Source organism: Stegastes partitus, unplaced genomic scaffold, assembly GCF_000690725.1.
Source record: "Stegastes partitus isolate 25-593 unplaced genomic scaffold, Stegastes_partitus-1.0.2 Scaffold656, whole genome shotgun sequence".
Classification (NCBI taxonomy): Eukaryota; Metazoa; Chordata; class Actinopteri; family Pomacentridae; genus Stegastes; species Stegastes partitus.
The window spans coordinates 41,992-57,431 of record NW_007578387.1 but is presented as its reverse complement, the minus strand read 5'-3'; the positions used below and the strand labels follow the sequence as shown (position 1 = coordinate 57,431).

The 15,440-nt window shown below is 40.7% G+C and overlaps 1 protein-coding gene across 2 annotated transcripts in view; it reads left to right on the top strand.

The window, feature by feature from the left end:
* rabgap1 (RAB GTPase activating protein 1) overlaps positions 1 to 15,440 on the top strand; it is a 78,533-nt gene that overhangs the window by 21,780 nt on the left and 41,313 nt on the right. For both annotated transcript variants that reach the window (XM_008290115.1, XM_008290114.1), the window contains 7 exons: positions 810 to 920; positions 3,104 to 3,170; positions 3,253 to 3,355; positions 3,679 to 3,848; positions 4,500 to 4,668; positions 6,230 to 6,323; positions 8,703 to 8,853. In XM_008290115.1, coding sequence (XP_008288337.1) covers positions 810 to 920; positions 3,104 to 3,170; positions 3,253 to 3,355; positions 3,679 to 3,848; positions 4,500 to 4,668; positions 6,230 to 6,323; positions 8,703 to 8,853 — 865 coding nt within the window. The remainder of the gene's footprint in view (positions 1 to 809; positions 921 to 3,103; positions 3,171 to 3,252; positions 3,356 to 3,678; positions 3,849 to 4,499; positions 4,669 to 6,229; positions 6,324 to 8,702; positions 8,854 to 15,440) is intronic.

The window sequence follows — 15,440 nt, the reverse complement described above, 5'->3', positions numbered from 1 at the left end:
TGCAGAAATAGTGTATATTATCTCTATATAAAATAGAAGTAGAATGTCTTTAAATCAGTATTTTTAGTGTAAAACTGTGGCTCAGTCTGATAAACCGTACTCAGAAAGAGATTTTTGATTTGTGCACTGCCTGAAATTCAGGTTCCAAATGTTTTCAATAGATTTCAAATTGATTAATGTTTTGCTTTTAATTTTTGGAATTTTACTCCGCTTACCTAACTTAAGGGTTTCTTTTTCAGTGTTTCCTCAGGAATTCATGCCAGCGAGGGTTTGGAGAATGTTGATTACAGTTTCTGTCTAAAACTTGGTTCCTTTCCTGCTCTGAAAGCGGAGCAGGAAAGGAACCAGAGTCTGAGGAGGACCAGAGCGTGTTTGAAAGGGGCTCTTATGAACAGTTTTATTGTGATAAATGACTGTGGTCTGAACTTGAACCATTGTCTTAATGCTTTTTTCAGTCAGACTGACAGAGTGACTAAAAAGTTATGAATTTCGTTTTTTTCTATCAATTTTATTGATTTGTGACATGATTTGTTCCAACCAAACACTGATTGGCCTAATTTCATGTATTATTTTGTAAACAAGTAGAATCAGCAGCATTATGGCTCACGTCCACAATATAGATATGATTAAAACCTCCATGTGTCCTGTCAGCTTGTGTTCAATTGTCTAATATACGTGTTCATACATCTCTGACTGTACACTGTTTACGCTGTGTCTGCTGCTGTATGACTTAAATGTGTTTGCTTTTCTGAAATCAATGATGCTTCTGATGTTGAGAATTTGGTATTTCCTTTTTTTTCCACATACAGCGCGGTAGCAAAAGACAAGGACAAACAGAGCTTCAAGCTGCGCGCAGGCCTCGACAAGAAAATTGTCATTTATGTTCAGCAGACCTCCAACAAAGAATTGGCCATCGAGAGGTAAAATAAAGCGCCAGCACTCACACGCTCATACACACACAATACATCTTCGGAGCAGCATTTTCAGAGATTTTACTTTACTTGGCAGCGTGCAGAATCACTAAACGCTTCTGTCGATTTGTTTCATGCGTTGGCTGGATGAGTCAGAGTTTCTCGTCAGTGATGACACCACTAAAAGGCAGCTGGGAAACATGGGAACATTTTTTTAAAAAATAAAGAAAGAATGCATAAAAGCTCTCTGAACCCCAACCAGTTTCTGGGCGCTTTTTGCTCCTGTCACGTTTTTCCTCGCTGTGTTTTTCACTGCAGTATAAAGTCCTGCACCTCTAAGGAAACACAACACAACCGTGACTAGAAGTAAAGAGAACTCATAGTATGAAGTCATACGAAAAGAAAAGTTGAATCTCTTTCATTATTCATTTTACTAAAACACCTGGAATCGACATGTATGACACAGACAACCAAGCACACTCACATTCACACCTACGGGCAATTTAGAATCACCAATTAACCTCAACATGTTTTTGTACTGTGTGGGAGGAAGCCAGAGAACCCACACTGCACGGGGAGAACATGCAAAACAGAAAGATCCCAGGTGTCCTCACTGGGACACGAACTAGCAACCTTCTTGCTGCGAGGCAACAGTGCTACCAACTGCGCCACCTTGCTGCCCTTGTACACAAACAGAGAACTGAAATTGGGTTTCTCTCAAACCTTCATTTAAAAACAAACAAAAAAAAAACAGTTGAATAAATGTACATACTAAAAAATATTTACAATGAACATATAATAACCTACAAAATATACAATTTAAACATATAATAGGCTAAAAAAATATACAATCTGACCATATAATAAGCTAACAATAGAAGTAAACACAAAAGAGAACAGAAGAACCTACATATTAAGACTTTGGTTCCGAACCGGATTTGTATGAAGAAAACAAATGTGCAGTGACAACAGTGCAGTGCAGTAGTCGGACGCGACAAAGACTTACAAAAACTCTGGGCTTCACGAGACAAAACACATGAAAACACTGTTGTGTCGGGAGAGAGAGGCGCCGCCATCTGACCGTTTAATCGAGCCAGCTTTGACACCATTTCTTTTTGTTATTTTAAACAGAATTGCGCTCCTGCAGCTGGTTTGTTATTAATAAGACATGTAGAATTAACTCACATTAGGTTGGTTTTTTGTGACTAATCTGAAAGTGAAGTTTAAATTTTAATGAATCTTCCTGTTTTTACAGTTTCTCGCTATGATAAATGGTGTAACTTTGGCATTACTTAAAAAAATGACATGCCTGTCAACATATACAGGTGGGTTTTGGGGTTCAGAAGATAAAGGACCTTGTGCTTAGTGTTGTTTTTAAGTTGATTCTAATTAAATGTCTACTGTGTAGGCAGTCCTGTGTTCAGAAGATTTGTTCTAAAACAAAGCCAACAGGTAGAACTCTACACATGATAAAGCATTTAAAAACAATCTAGATTATTTTAAGCAACTCAGGGACAGTAGTATATTAGTTCAAGTTTTTGTTACTGCAGGTTAGTCGTGAAAAAGTAAAATATTTAAGAAGGGAATTTGTACATCTGTCAGACTGACAGGGACGCCTCCATTTGCCACAGCTATTACGTGTCTGCTGAAAACCTGAGCAGACAGTCCTCAGAAAGAAATCGCTCAGCTGTAATTGATAAACACCCACCCGTGGATATCTTTACATCCGAGTGTCGACCCACGTCGGGGTTTAAGTGTTCTGGGACAGCGGCGAGGTGGTGATTGAGCTCAGTCTGTCTCAGAGGCTCTTCGTTTTCCACAGTTTAATAAATCTGCTGAAATTTAAACATTCCATTAGCTTTTTGTAGATTTCCATTTACACCGGCGGTTTGTTATTGTTTCATGAACCCGGAGAAAGTGCGGATTGAAGTGCCGTGTTTAATATCCTCCACGCTCTGGTCTGTGTTAGAAGATCAGATCAGGAAGCTATTTGCGGTAACATATGTGATCTTTTACAACCGATTTTACTCTATAGAGATTTATTGTTCTATGCCTGGTTCCTGCTCCTGCCCCGTTTTTTTTCCCCCTCTCCTTTTTTTTTTCTTATGTAATCCTATTCATATCATTTCTATCTCTCTCTCTCTCTCTCTTGCATCCCCTTGTGTATATGTGTGTATGTGTGTGTTCTCCAGGTGTTTTGGACTCCTGCTCAGCCCGGGGAAAAATGTGAAGAACAGCGACATGCACCTGCTCGACCTGGTGGGTGTTTTTTTTCGTGTGCATGTGTTGTTGTGTGTGTTCGTGTGCGCCTGCTGACTTCCTTCAACTTGTGCCCCCTCAGGAGTCAATGGGAAAGAGCTCAGACGGGAAGTCTTACATCATCACAGGAAGTTGGAACCCCAACACGCCTCAGTTCCAGGCTGTGAATGAGGAAACGCCCAAAGGTAAGAGCCAAGAGTCTGTCTAAGATTTGTACACAGCAGAATGGTTTTCAGCAGTTATTATTTCCTAGGTTTGGATTTATTGGCTAATTTGTCGTTAATGCACTCTTATTTTTGCACCAATATTTGACAGGAGTGTTAGAATCACTTTAAGTCAAGCTGTGAAGAAGCAGTTTGTGATAAACGTGTGGCTGCAATGAGTACAGATAGATGCTGTACCTAAACAGCTGGTAGCATTAGTAATTCTGTGCAGCTTTTATATTTAGCAGTTAACTGACACACAAACTACGCATGATGTTTTAGCTGTTTTCTGTTTTTGCTTCTAGATAAATTCATGTACATGACGACAGCAGTGGACCTTGTGATCACGGAGGTCGAGGAGCCGGTCCGTTTCCTTTTAGAGACGAGGGTCAGAGTGTGCTCCCCAAATGACAGGCTGTTCTGGCCCTTCAGCAAGCGTAGCTACACTGAGACCTTCTACCTTAAACTGCGACAGGTTTGTCAAGTCATGGGACGATTTCTGTGATTAAATCCGTTTAAGCGATGGACTCTGTGACCTGAAATCAACTGAAACCTGCAAGAAAATACACACATAAACTCACAAATAATGGCTCCAAATCCCCTCCATGTCCCACTCATATACAAAACTGAAAAAGAAAGAAGAAATATATTTGTCAACCCAAGAAAATGTGATTTAACCTAGTTTATCCAGACAACTAATGGTGTGTCAGTTTTGAATAATTTAAAAAAATATCTAAAATTGGATACAGGCTTTGGCAAGGTGTCCATATGAATCAAATGTTGTTGCCAAATCCTTAGAAAGATTGTGTGGAATGCATCGATTCCGTTCCAAAAATCATCTGGCAATGAAAAGAGAGAATCAGATTTCTATGTCATTGCTGTACACTTTATGTAATGCAGATGCTCTCTAAAACTTTTTTCAAGGTAAATATGCATCAGTTGTTGGAAGATTTTTTAAAATAAACAAATTTGTGGATCCAATGCAAAGTTAGTTCTAACTGGAGCCACAAAAATATCTGTTATTTTAGTCATAATATCACAATAAGTCACACTGCACACGACCGGGTGTAACCTCTGTGCCACGTCACTCTCCCTTATGTTTCGTCTGATGATCTTCTCTTTTTAGATGGAGCGTAAAGAACGTAAGAGCCCCGCTTCGGACACACTTTACGAGGTGGTGAGTTTGGAAAGTGAAACCGAGAGAGAAAAAAGGAAGACCACAGCCAGTCCCAACATCCTGCCCGGCGGCCCTGGAACTATGGTTCCTTCCCCACCTGAGGACGACGAAGACGAAGGTGATTGGATGCACTCTTGCTTTCTTACGCACAACACAGAGGAAGAGAAAATATGCTACAAATCAAGTTCCAGATATTGCAGAGGGCATAGTTTCTTTATATAAGCCGTGCTCTTTACAAATATCCCCACAGAAACAGCCCGACCGGCACCACTATATGATAATAGTTTTAACTTCTTGAGTCACCTGTTGTACTGGATCATATCAGACTTCTAAACAGCTTTAAGTGTTGTCCTGACCTAATTCAGAGAGAGGCACCTCGAGCACACAATAACAAAGCCAGCAATGCCCTGCAGCATGAAATTAAACAAGGTTAACCAGCTGGATCGCACCGCTTCCAAATATTGAATGTTCAAGCATTTTCCTTATCTGTTCCAATTGTTAATGCTTTGCTCCACCTAAAAAACCGAAAGTGTGTCCTCTAAGGCAGTGCCAGATATACACTTGTGAAGTTGAAATCCTGTGTGATATCAGACTCTGTGTTACAGAACAGTTTGTACTGTTTCATCACAGAGTACATAGCCATCAGCGCTGTCTGTGTGTTTTGTATTTTTGTATGAACATGAAAGGAGGCAAAGAGTATAAAAGGCAAAGAGCATAATTGAGGTACTTTCTGTGTTTTAGTCTCACTCTTTGGACTTTGTGTCCAGCGATTGCTCCTTGCCCGTCGCTATGAATGTTCAGGCGCCACAGTGGGTATAGATAATGTTGTTTTTTAAACCGATACTGTGTAAAACTAAAAAAAGACATAGCGTTTTGTTTAGCTTATGAAAACCCACGTCTAGTCTCTCATACAGACTGATTTAGACAGCTGTGACTGAAGCTCAACATTGTGATGTCCACAGCTGAGATGCAACTCAGATTAACAACATCCATCCATTCATTATCTATACACCGCATAATCCTCACTAGAGGGGCGCGGGGCTGGAGTCTATCCCAGCTGACTCAGGGTGAAGGCAGGGGACATCCTGGACAGGTCACCAGTCTATCACAGGCTTAGAGACAGACAACCAAGCACACTCACATTCACACCTACGGACGATTTAGAATCACCAATTAACCTCAACATGGTTTTGGGCCTTGTGGGATGAAGCCGGAGAACCCGGAGAGAACCCACGCTGCACGGGGAGAACATGGAGACTCCACGCAGAAAGATCCCGGGTGTCCTCACCAGCGACCTTGTTGCTGCAAGGAAACTGTGCTAACCACCGATCCACTTTGCAGCCCTAGATTAACAACAGAAATACCTAAAACAATACAACACACTCTGATTAACATCACAAAACATCAAACCAGAGGATTCCAAGTTGTCATATCAACATTTCATTGCACTGTAGACACTGACTCAATAAAACCAGTTACCAAAGTTTTTATATATATAAAAACGTGCAATGGCAGAGTGCACATTATGTGTATTAAATTCCCACCTTTATTTCATCATTTTGTTTTACATGCATCACTAAATGTCAGCTGTGTGCACTCTGAAGTGTTAAAGAAGCAGAAAGTCAGCGTTTATTACTTTGCAATAACAGCTCTCACTCCTTTTTGCTCCGTGTGTCCAGATAATGACGAGCCCTTACTCAGCGGGTCAGGCGACGTTTCAAAGGAGTGTGCGGAGAAGATCCTGGAGACCTGGGGAGACTTACTGTCCAAGTGGTAAGTTTCTGTTCCCATGTATACTTTTGTCCTTCCACTTCTGCAGGAGATGTACGCGAACATACTGTCATCTGCGTGAAAGAAGGAGCAGCGAGCTGTAGTTGCTGATAAGCAGCTTATTAAGATGGCTTCCTTCTCCCATTACTGCATTTGTTTTTAATCAAAAGCTCGCGATGAACTGAATAGAAACTGCCTGCGCTTTAATTAGCTGTAAGTTAAGCCCCCCACACACAGAACGCTGCACAGCATGGCTCTCTCCTTCTCCTGGTCTGCTCTTGAGTATGTTTTTCAGGGGGAAAGTAAAATGAATTTGTACAATACATACATATATAAAACTTTGTGTTTGTCTCAGTAGATTTTGGTATTTGAGATAAAAAAAAAAAGTTAACTTGATCACAGACTCGCTGAATATTTTGAAGCATTTCTCTCCTTTATATGATAAAAGTAACGGATAAATAAAGAAAAGCATCATGAGACCAGCCTGTTTTAACACTAGGCTTTCTGTGTGTGATTGGTGAGCTTGTGTGCGAGTGTGTGTTGTGTCATTGTGGGACGTAGCACTCAGGGAGCACACAGGCGAATCACAGAAAGCCCTTTACAATCTTATGCCCTGAGGACCGGGCCTGGCATCACTTACATCACATGCGCGCACACACACACACACACATTTTCTGCACACACATGTACACAGTTTCCCTTCTTAGTCTCCGCAGAAAATGCCACGTATTGCATAACCTGACGCTCAGAACAAATAAACAAAACAAACCCTGAAAATAGAGGAGGGGGGGATGAATTAAGAAAGGACTGGGAAAGTGAGAGAATCATCAGGGACTCAGGGATTTTCTGTCGGCTCCAGTCAGGCGGTAGTTAGTAGGTAGGTACAGCTGTGCCTCCGAGTGTGGCTTCTCCTTCTCCCTGTATCTCTAATTCTGTCTCTGCCACTTAAAGTGAGCTGGCAGATGCCCGAGTTTATTAACGCCTCGCGCAGTGTATATTACTCTCTGAGATGGAGCGTTTCCCCAACAGGTTTAACATTTAAAGGTAGAAATAAGGACGGAAGGAAAACATTGAAATTGCTTTTTTTTTTTTTTTTAGTGTGTGTGTGTGTTGTTGCGGTTTTCTGTTGGCTGATTGACTCCTATTGTCTATTGTCGTTCTGCTAAAAATAAGGTTGGGGTAAAATAAAGCACAACTAATATCAAGGGAGAAAGACGGGATGATGGAAATGATTCACAGTTTCGGGAATAAGTTTAGTATCATTCATTTTCTCTACAAAAATTTTACGTTTTGTGAGAGTCCTTGATTGATTGTATCTCTTGTGAGAGCTGGGAGTGGAACTTCTGCATGTAAATCATTATATTTTTGGTATTAGATTATATAGACCTGCAAGGTGGCGCAGTTGGTAGCACTGCTGCCTCATAGCAAGAAGGTCGCCGGTTCGCATCCCGGTGGGAGTGGAGTCTGCAGTCCCAGTCTGTCTGTCTCTAAGTGTAGCCCTGTTATAGACTGGTTACCTGTTCAGGTGTCTCCTGCCTTCACCCTGAGTCAGCTGGGATAGACTCTAGCCCCCCCGTGACCCTAGTGAGGATTAAGCGGTGTATAGATAATGGGTGGATATTGGATTATATAAGCCCTAATCATTATTATGATCTCTGCCAAGCCAACCATCAAATGAGACAATAGTCCACTTCCTGGGGCCATGGTAAGCATTGTTTTGGGTAGATATTATAGGCAGGTGTGCACAGAAAGGTTGTATTAGCCAAACTGAATGTCACAAAGTAATTTTTCCACCCTATGAGACTGACCCAGTAGGCCGGCGGTCCCCAACCTTTTCTGCACTACGGACCGGTTTTATGCAAGAAATTTTTCTACAGACCACTCATTGCATACGTAACAACAATAATAGTTTTTTTTATATTAAAAAGTTTCGAATAACACGAATAAAATTATTTGTTAAACGTGTTTACTTTTTCTTCTGTCTCAGCATCGAGTCTTTCCCAATTTCCAAAGAAGCTCCCCATAGATTTGGTTTGTTTTTTTTATACATTTCACAGCGATGATAATACTGACGGCTTCGTTTAACGGCCGAGCATAAAAACTGACAGTCAAGTGTGGAAAACAACCACAGACGGAAGTGATGGGAAGACAAGCTAGTCATTTTTCAAAATAAAACACCCTGTAGACTGCGCTGAATATAAAAAATAAAACAATAAAACTTCTTTTTTTTCCTTTCTGTGCAGCCTGGTACCAAATGACTCACAGCCCGGTACCGATACGCGGCCCGGTGGTTGGGGACCGCTGCAGCCGGCAACGCTACTGAAGTTAAAACTATTTGGTAACCTGTCGTGGCTGACTCTCAACTTTTCCCTTTCCTTACAGGCATATGAACTTATCAGTGCGTCCCAGACAGCTGCCGGCTTTGGTGCGGAGCGGCATTCCCGAGGCGCTCCGTGGGGAGGTTTGGCAGCTCCTGGCCGGCTGCCACAACAACGACCACCAGGTAGAGGAGTACCGCACTCTCATCACAAAGGTAAGACCTCACACAGTTCATGTTGATGATCAAGGCTCACCCCTCATTTTTGTGTTGTAGTGATTTGAGAAGCTCTTCGTCAACAGGGTGACTTAGATTTTGAGGTGGATTATTCCCTCTGTTGATTTCTAATTATTTGCATGAGCAATTACTAAGACAGACTTTTTTTATTTAACAGTTCTGTCCTCTCTGTGGTTACAGTTATATTTTCTAACTGAAACAAATTCAGTTTAGACAGAGTCTAGACATTTTGTTTTTGTCGTTGGATTGCGCTCGGCGGAGCACATTTGTCGCTGTTATCCTCATTAGAAACAGTCATGGTTACATTTTACCTATTTGGAAGTACACCTCAGGGGTCACCACTGGCCTTGTTTCATAAGTTTCCTTCTCATGTGCTTCAAACTTGTGATAGGAACCACTGTTGCTCTGCAGTTCATCTGCAGCTGCAGCTGCTTATTTTTAGTGTTGTGCAAGCAATACACCTATCTTGTGCTTGTCATGTGTGAACAGCTCAGCTAAAAGGAAATAATAACCGACTCAGTAATGTTGTAACAGTCTCCTAGTTCACTAACAAAGAGGCTAAGTGTCGGCAATATGCAGCTACTGCTTCATGAATCTCAGTGAATTTCAAAAGGTTTTCTTTTAGCTGCAGCAGTCAAGGAAAAGGTGGAAAACACGAAAAAGTTTCATATGTATTTAAACTTGCTTCTTAGATCTGGAAATGGGTCAGAAATGTGCTCTATTAAGCTACATAGATGTGTAATCTGAAGCAATAGTTTAATTTTCATTCAGTTATTTAGAACAATTTCCATTGCAGCATTTGCACCGTTAGATTTGTCGCAGAATGCTGGAGTGTTTGCCGCCTTTCATCGCGTGCTTGCTTTCTGGAGATCTGTGTCTGTTCCGAAATGACAGCCAACTTTTCATTTTTGGATCGTCAGAGAAGCACAGTGTGCATGAGTACGCTTGTTTTGTGTACGGATCGGAGGTGACTTAACCCTGCTGCTGTACGTGGTTAGCCCCATTGTGCTCGGAGAACAGTATGTGGTTTATGCAGGTTTTTTTTTTTTTTTGTCGGCCATAGTTCTGTCCGCTGCTCTTATGTAAAGGCAACATCCCCAGGCAGCGAGCTGGGTCCCAGGTGGTGACAAGATGTTGGCCTTGCCCTTTTCTCCCCTCTGCTTTCTCCCCCCCGACTCTCATTTTCTTCACCCACCTTTCTTTTTTTTGATTTATTCTTATCTCTGCCTGTCTGAATTCATCCTCTCGCTGCCGTTGACCTGTCTGCCATGTACTGGAAATCAAGAAGGGTCAAGAGAGGTTTTTAACACAGGAGCCGTGCCGTATGTCTGTTAACATGAGCGGTATGAATGGAATCTCAGCTTTCACTCTGACAACAATAACAATAGATCGCAGTGCTACTATATTGACAGCCACTGGACGGAAAGTTGCGTTGGAATTTATTGCAGAAGCACTGAAACATTCCAAGTTTGTACATCAGCCAACAAACCCACGGAGAAAAGTGCCGAGAACACGTGCGGCTGTATCTGACTGATAGAGGATTTGTGTTTTATTTAGTCTCCCTATAGCGAGACAGGATGAGGCAGCCAGTAGCAGTTAAAAAGGACGGAAAGATGACGAACGTCCCGTTTAGCACAGCGAGTTGGACAATTCCTGATTTATATTTCTCTTGCTTTCTCTACATTTATATATATAAAATAAATGATTGCCAGTTAGTCAATTAATTATACAGTTATCTTGTCAATAGAAGAGCTCCAAAGTGTTGACAGGAATATTGAAATGTGTTGCATAATGGCACTTGGCGTATTATACATCTTAATTAGGAAAGACTTTTTGTTCACGTACATTGTCGGCTATTGTTACTGGGACTAATTAAACCTCATCCTCTCATATACTGTTTCATTCTTTCCCATTTCAGCTCGTGTTTTTTAAAATCTGCACATACCATACTTATGTGCCAGCCCTTAATTTGCTTGTTGTGCTTTGACTATTCAGCCTCCCGCCTATCTCTTTATGCTTTATTGCACTGTATGCACATCATGTTCTAGCGAGTTCCCCCTTTTGTTCCTTGACCTCGTCTGAAGTTGGTGTTGGTCCATACTGCCTGAATGCAGGGCATTGATGAAAATGGAAACAGGGCTGTAGTTCTTAGACATTCACCCTCATCCTTTCCTGTGAACCCGTAACGAACTCCCTGATATGAAAGGTCCCCGCTGCCAAGTACGGTGAGTTCCAGTCTAACTTTTGAATGCTGCTTAATTAACACGCCACCGGTAACCAATACACTCATCAGGCCGTTGCAGCCCACATTTTGCATTAGCTCCGTGAATTATAGCGAGTAGATGCTAGTCAGAGTAACTAATTTTGCTAAACCAGTAATTGGTTTTGGCAGCACGTTGGTCCAGTGCCAGGAGATGTTAATCAGGAGGATCTTATGAAAGACCGCGAGACACACTGGCAGGCAATAGGTTGTTATTGTACCGACTCAGGACTGTAACATTCTGACCGTATTACAGCATAATGTCACCTTTCCTGTACGAGTAAAGTGTTACGTAATCATACGACAGAATGGGGTCATAATTAAAATTATACTGAACAATGGATATTATATGTAATCCTACTAATATTTGGTTCATGTCTAGATTGGGTTTATCATTTACAAATGTGTTTAGAGCTGTTAGAGTCAAATTATTATTTGATGTAATGCCATCATAAATCAAGTTATGTCATTGTAAAGTAGAGTTTTTGAAATGCTGTTATTTTATAGCCCAGTAGAAAATGTTGAGAGGCTGCTACAAAGAGCGAGGCGGAGGAGTAATGTATTGCTTTGTTGGTAGCGTTGATAAATCAGCTGTGTATCAGGCACGCTTGTACAGGTTCATGGAAAAATATGATGTTCAGTCAGACAGCTTATGATTCAAGTTGAAGCAGTGTTTTGTGAGGTAGTAGTTGGTTCACGGTTTTGTTGTAGAAATACTGTCATGCATCATCCACAAAGAGGTCCTAGCCTCCATTTAGCCACATCAGGGAAGACAGAATGTAAACGACTCCTAAGGTGGTAACTAGTATATTTGAGCGTTCACACCTATTCACACAAAGCGAACACATAAACACAGGCCTGGTCATGACTACCTGTCTGCCTGAATGTCTCTGTCTGACCCACATAATGACCTGTCTGCCTGCCTCTCTGTCTGTCCGTCTGTCCGTCCGTCTGTCTTTATAATCATTTGTGTTCGTGTCCACCTGACTCTGACTCTACCTGACTCCCACCAAGGCCTGTTTGTGCTCCTGTCAACTCGCGTGTCTCCCTGCTTCTATCTGTCTGTATGCTCATTTGTGTTTTGTCACACTGTCCGTTTGCTTTTTTATCTTTCCTCTGCTGCTGTCTCTGTATGACTGTATACTTGCATGTCTCTCCGTCCCAAAGGTTTGTAAGTGCATTGCTCTTCTGACTTCTGCTGGTCAGAAACTGAAATAAGTTTGTCTTTTTTTTGTGGCAAAACCACTTTTCCCATAATAACCTTGCCTTATTATGGTTTTAGTTATCTATTACCTTAAGGCTCATTGTACAGAATTCAGTATAATTAAGTCACCGTTGTAAATTTATTGTTTATTAGCTGTCCAGCTCTTTGGAAATTCCATTCCTTTGGGGCATTTCTTGTATTAATAAAAACATATGACATCACATGACCTGCTATTTTTTAATCTTGGTGTAATTGTCGGCACGGAGTGGCTGCTTTTTTTTCAAATTTATATAAAAACAGAATTGAATTATCAGGATGATGCACCACCAGCTGGGTGGTGGGTGGCTGATGGGGGTGTTAATAATAGTCAGATGGAAGTCAGGCAGTTTGCCATTTACGGATGAAATGTCTTATTCTCCTAATAGTGATTGGCTTGGCTTGTCAGCTGTAAATTCATTTCAATCTTCCTCATGAATTTTATTTATTTATTTAAGCAAAAGGACAAAAGATTGGCTGGAAGATTAATAACTACTGACATGAAGCGTCTTAATTTCATTAAACTAAGTACGGCGATACAGAACACTCGTGATGTTTACCAGATAGCCCAAATGCATTTCAGAAGTGGATTATCAGTCACTTCTCTTTATCATTAGTAGCTGTCATCATCAGCTTTTTTCTTTCTCTTCAAATCAGACATGTTGTGCAGGAGTTTAGGGCAATTGTGTTGTTGCCACGTCTGTGTCAGCTCCTGCATACCTGTCCTTGAGAGGTTGCTAAGCAAGGAATCATAATTTAGACAGCAAACAGGGCTGAGTTGTGCTTAGTTTGGCAACCAGGGTGCAGCACATCACGCTCTTCCTTCTTCCTGATTTTAATAGCTCTCTTTTCTTCTCGCTGTATTTATTCTCGCTATCTTGTGTTTCTTTCCTCTCCTCCACCTTTTCCTCCTCTCATCTTTGATTAGCTCTGTGTTTCTTGCGACTTCCATCCCCATCCTTTTCTCCCCCATCCCTCTCCTCCGTCTTCCAACCCTTTAGTCGTACTGTCATCTATTTTTAGCTCCTCGTGTGGTGGGCAGAGGAGGTACGTGAAAGCATGGGAGTGTGTCTGGATTGAGGAGGCGGTGGCGGGGGGGAAAGAAAGGTGCAGGCTGGTGTGAGACACTGTGTGGGTATGTTTGGGTCTCCCATCACGCTACACCAAATTTCCAAGCACGAGACAAACTCTGCAGTGTTCAGAAAGTCATCAGGGATAGGACGTAGACAATTCTGCAGTAAATCTGGCAGTAATTACTACCAGCTGAAGTTGCTAATTTTAGTACAAGATACTGAGTAATTCAATTTGATCATCAGATAATGCTGATCTAAATATACCTCTGTCGGTAATTATTCTCGCAAAGATTCAGTAAGCTCTTCACATGAGGACTGAAGGGAACTGGCGAGGGCTATCCCATGCAATAATAATAAACCTGGCTGTTGTCACTGCTGCGAGGGAGATTATAAAAAACGTGTGGTGGAATCACGCTACACAGGTATGGCTGATTGCATCAAAGCGCTTCTCATCTTAAGCGTATGTGCACCATCTGCTAATACATGCAAAATTAAATGACACACAAAAACATGGACAGCGTTACAGTCAAAATGTTCTGCACTGCAAAAAGTCCATATGTTTGAATCCTGCATGCACTCGATCTAGTACTACCCCAAGAATACTTTGTTTTTTTTAACGAGAAATTAAGTTGTTTGAACTCTTTCTGTCTCTTGCTATTTGAGAAAAAAGAAACACTTGTTTATCTGGAAAGATCATTGGAGAAAGTAGGCCATGTAGCTGTACATTACATAAGGGCCATTGTGGGACGGTGTTTAAATCGTGGAATGCAGCAGCATTGTGTGTTTTACCGTGTTTACATTTGTGAAGATATTTATGTTTAATGAATGCTTGTTGTTAACATGGCTGCCAGTGCTTTGCTTTCTAAAAATACCTAGAAAAAGTTTTCCTTCATGTTTTCGGCCATGAGATATCCACATGATGCTCCATCTCTCATCCACCAGTTGAACTCCGAGTGCCTTAAGAGATGATGTTACTTAACAGTGAAGACCGTCATTGTTAGACCTACTTTGAGAACAGACTTCATTAGTTTGAATACATTTCTTCTGTTGTTGTAGTTTGTGTTATTAAATGAAATCTGAATATAACTCCCAAAAGTATTTATTGCAGTTGTAATTGAAGTTCTTTTACATTCTATTGATTCTCATGAGAACACTTTAACAAAAGCACTGAGTGAAAGAAAGTTTAAAGATGCATTTTTGAGTGATTTTTAGCCACTAATAGTTTTAAATCTGAAGATCATTTTCTCGAGGAAAAAGAAAAACACGAGCAAATTATTCAACAATTTCCAAAATCAGTATGTAAAACTAATTAAATGTGACCTTTGACCCTCATGACCACCAATAAATGTTGGTAGATTCTCTGAAACCTCACTTTCTGTCCATTCCTCGATGCAAAAGCTTCCAACTCCCTAATGTTGTTTGTTTTTTTAATGCTGCCTTTGTAGTAAATTCAGGATTATTGTAATTGTTTGGTGTTCTCCTTATGATCAGTACAAAGACTTTATTCCTATTTACTTTTACTTTAGCGGTAATAGTTTTGGTCTCTCTTTCATGCCGCCAGTCATGTTTCTGGTATCTTGAAAACCTTCTTACTTGCTAAACATAGTTTGTTTGGTGTAATTGAATAATTGCATCTCTAAGATCTTACCGAAACAACTTCTTTGTCTTTGCTGTGCTTGCTGCTTAATGGCATAAACAAGAATTGCACATGTACCACAGCTGAAACACATTTAGTGATGTTAAACAGTTTGTTAACTGTTTTGATAAATACAAGTAAAGAATTAAACATGAACAGTATTTAAAGAGGGTTTAATAATTATGGCATAGCTGTTGCTGTCACAATTCAACTTTGCTATTTGAAAAGATTATCTTTTACATGTTCATGATCAATTTGATAATGTTTGATTACTCAACTCACACAAATGTATTTAGTAAAACTTCTCAGATACTTAAGGTTTATTACTTTTTACTGCAGGTCTAGTCTGTTTATTCA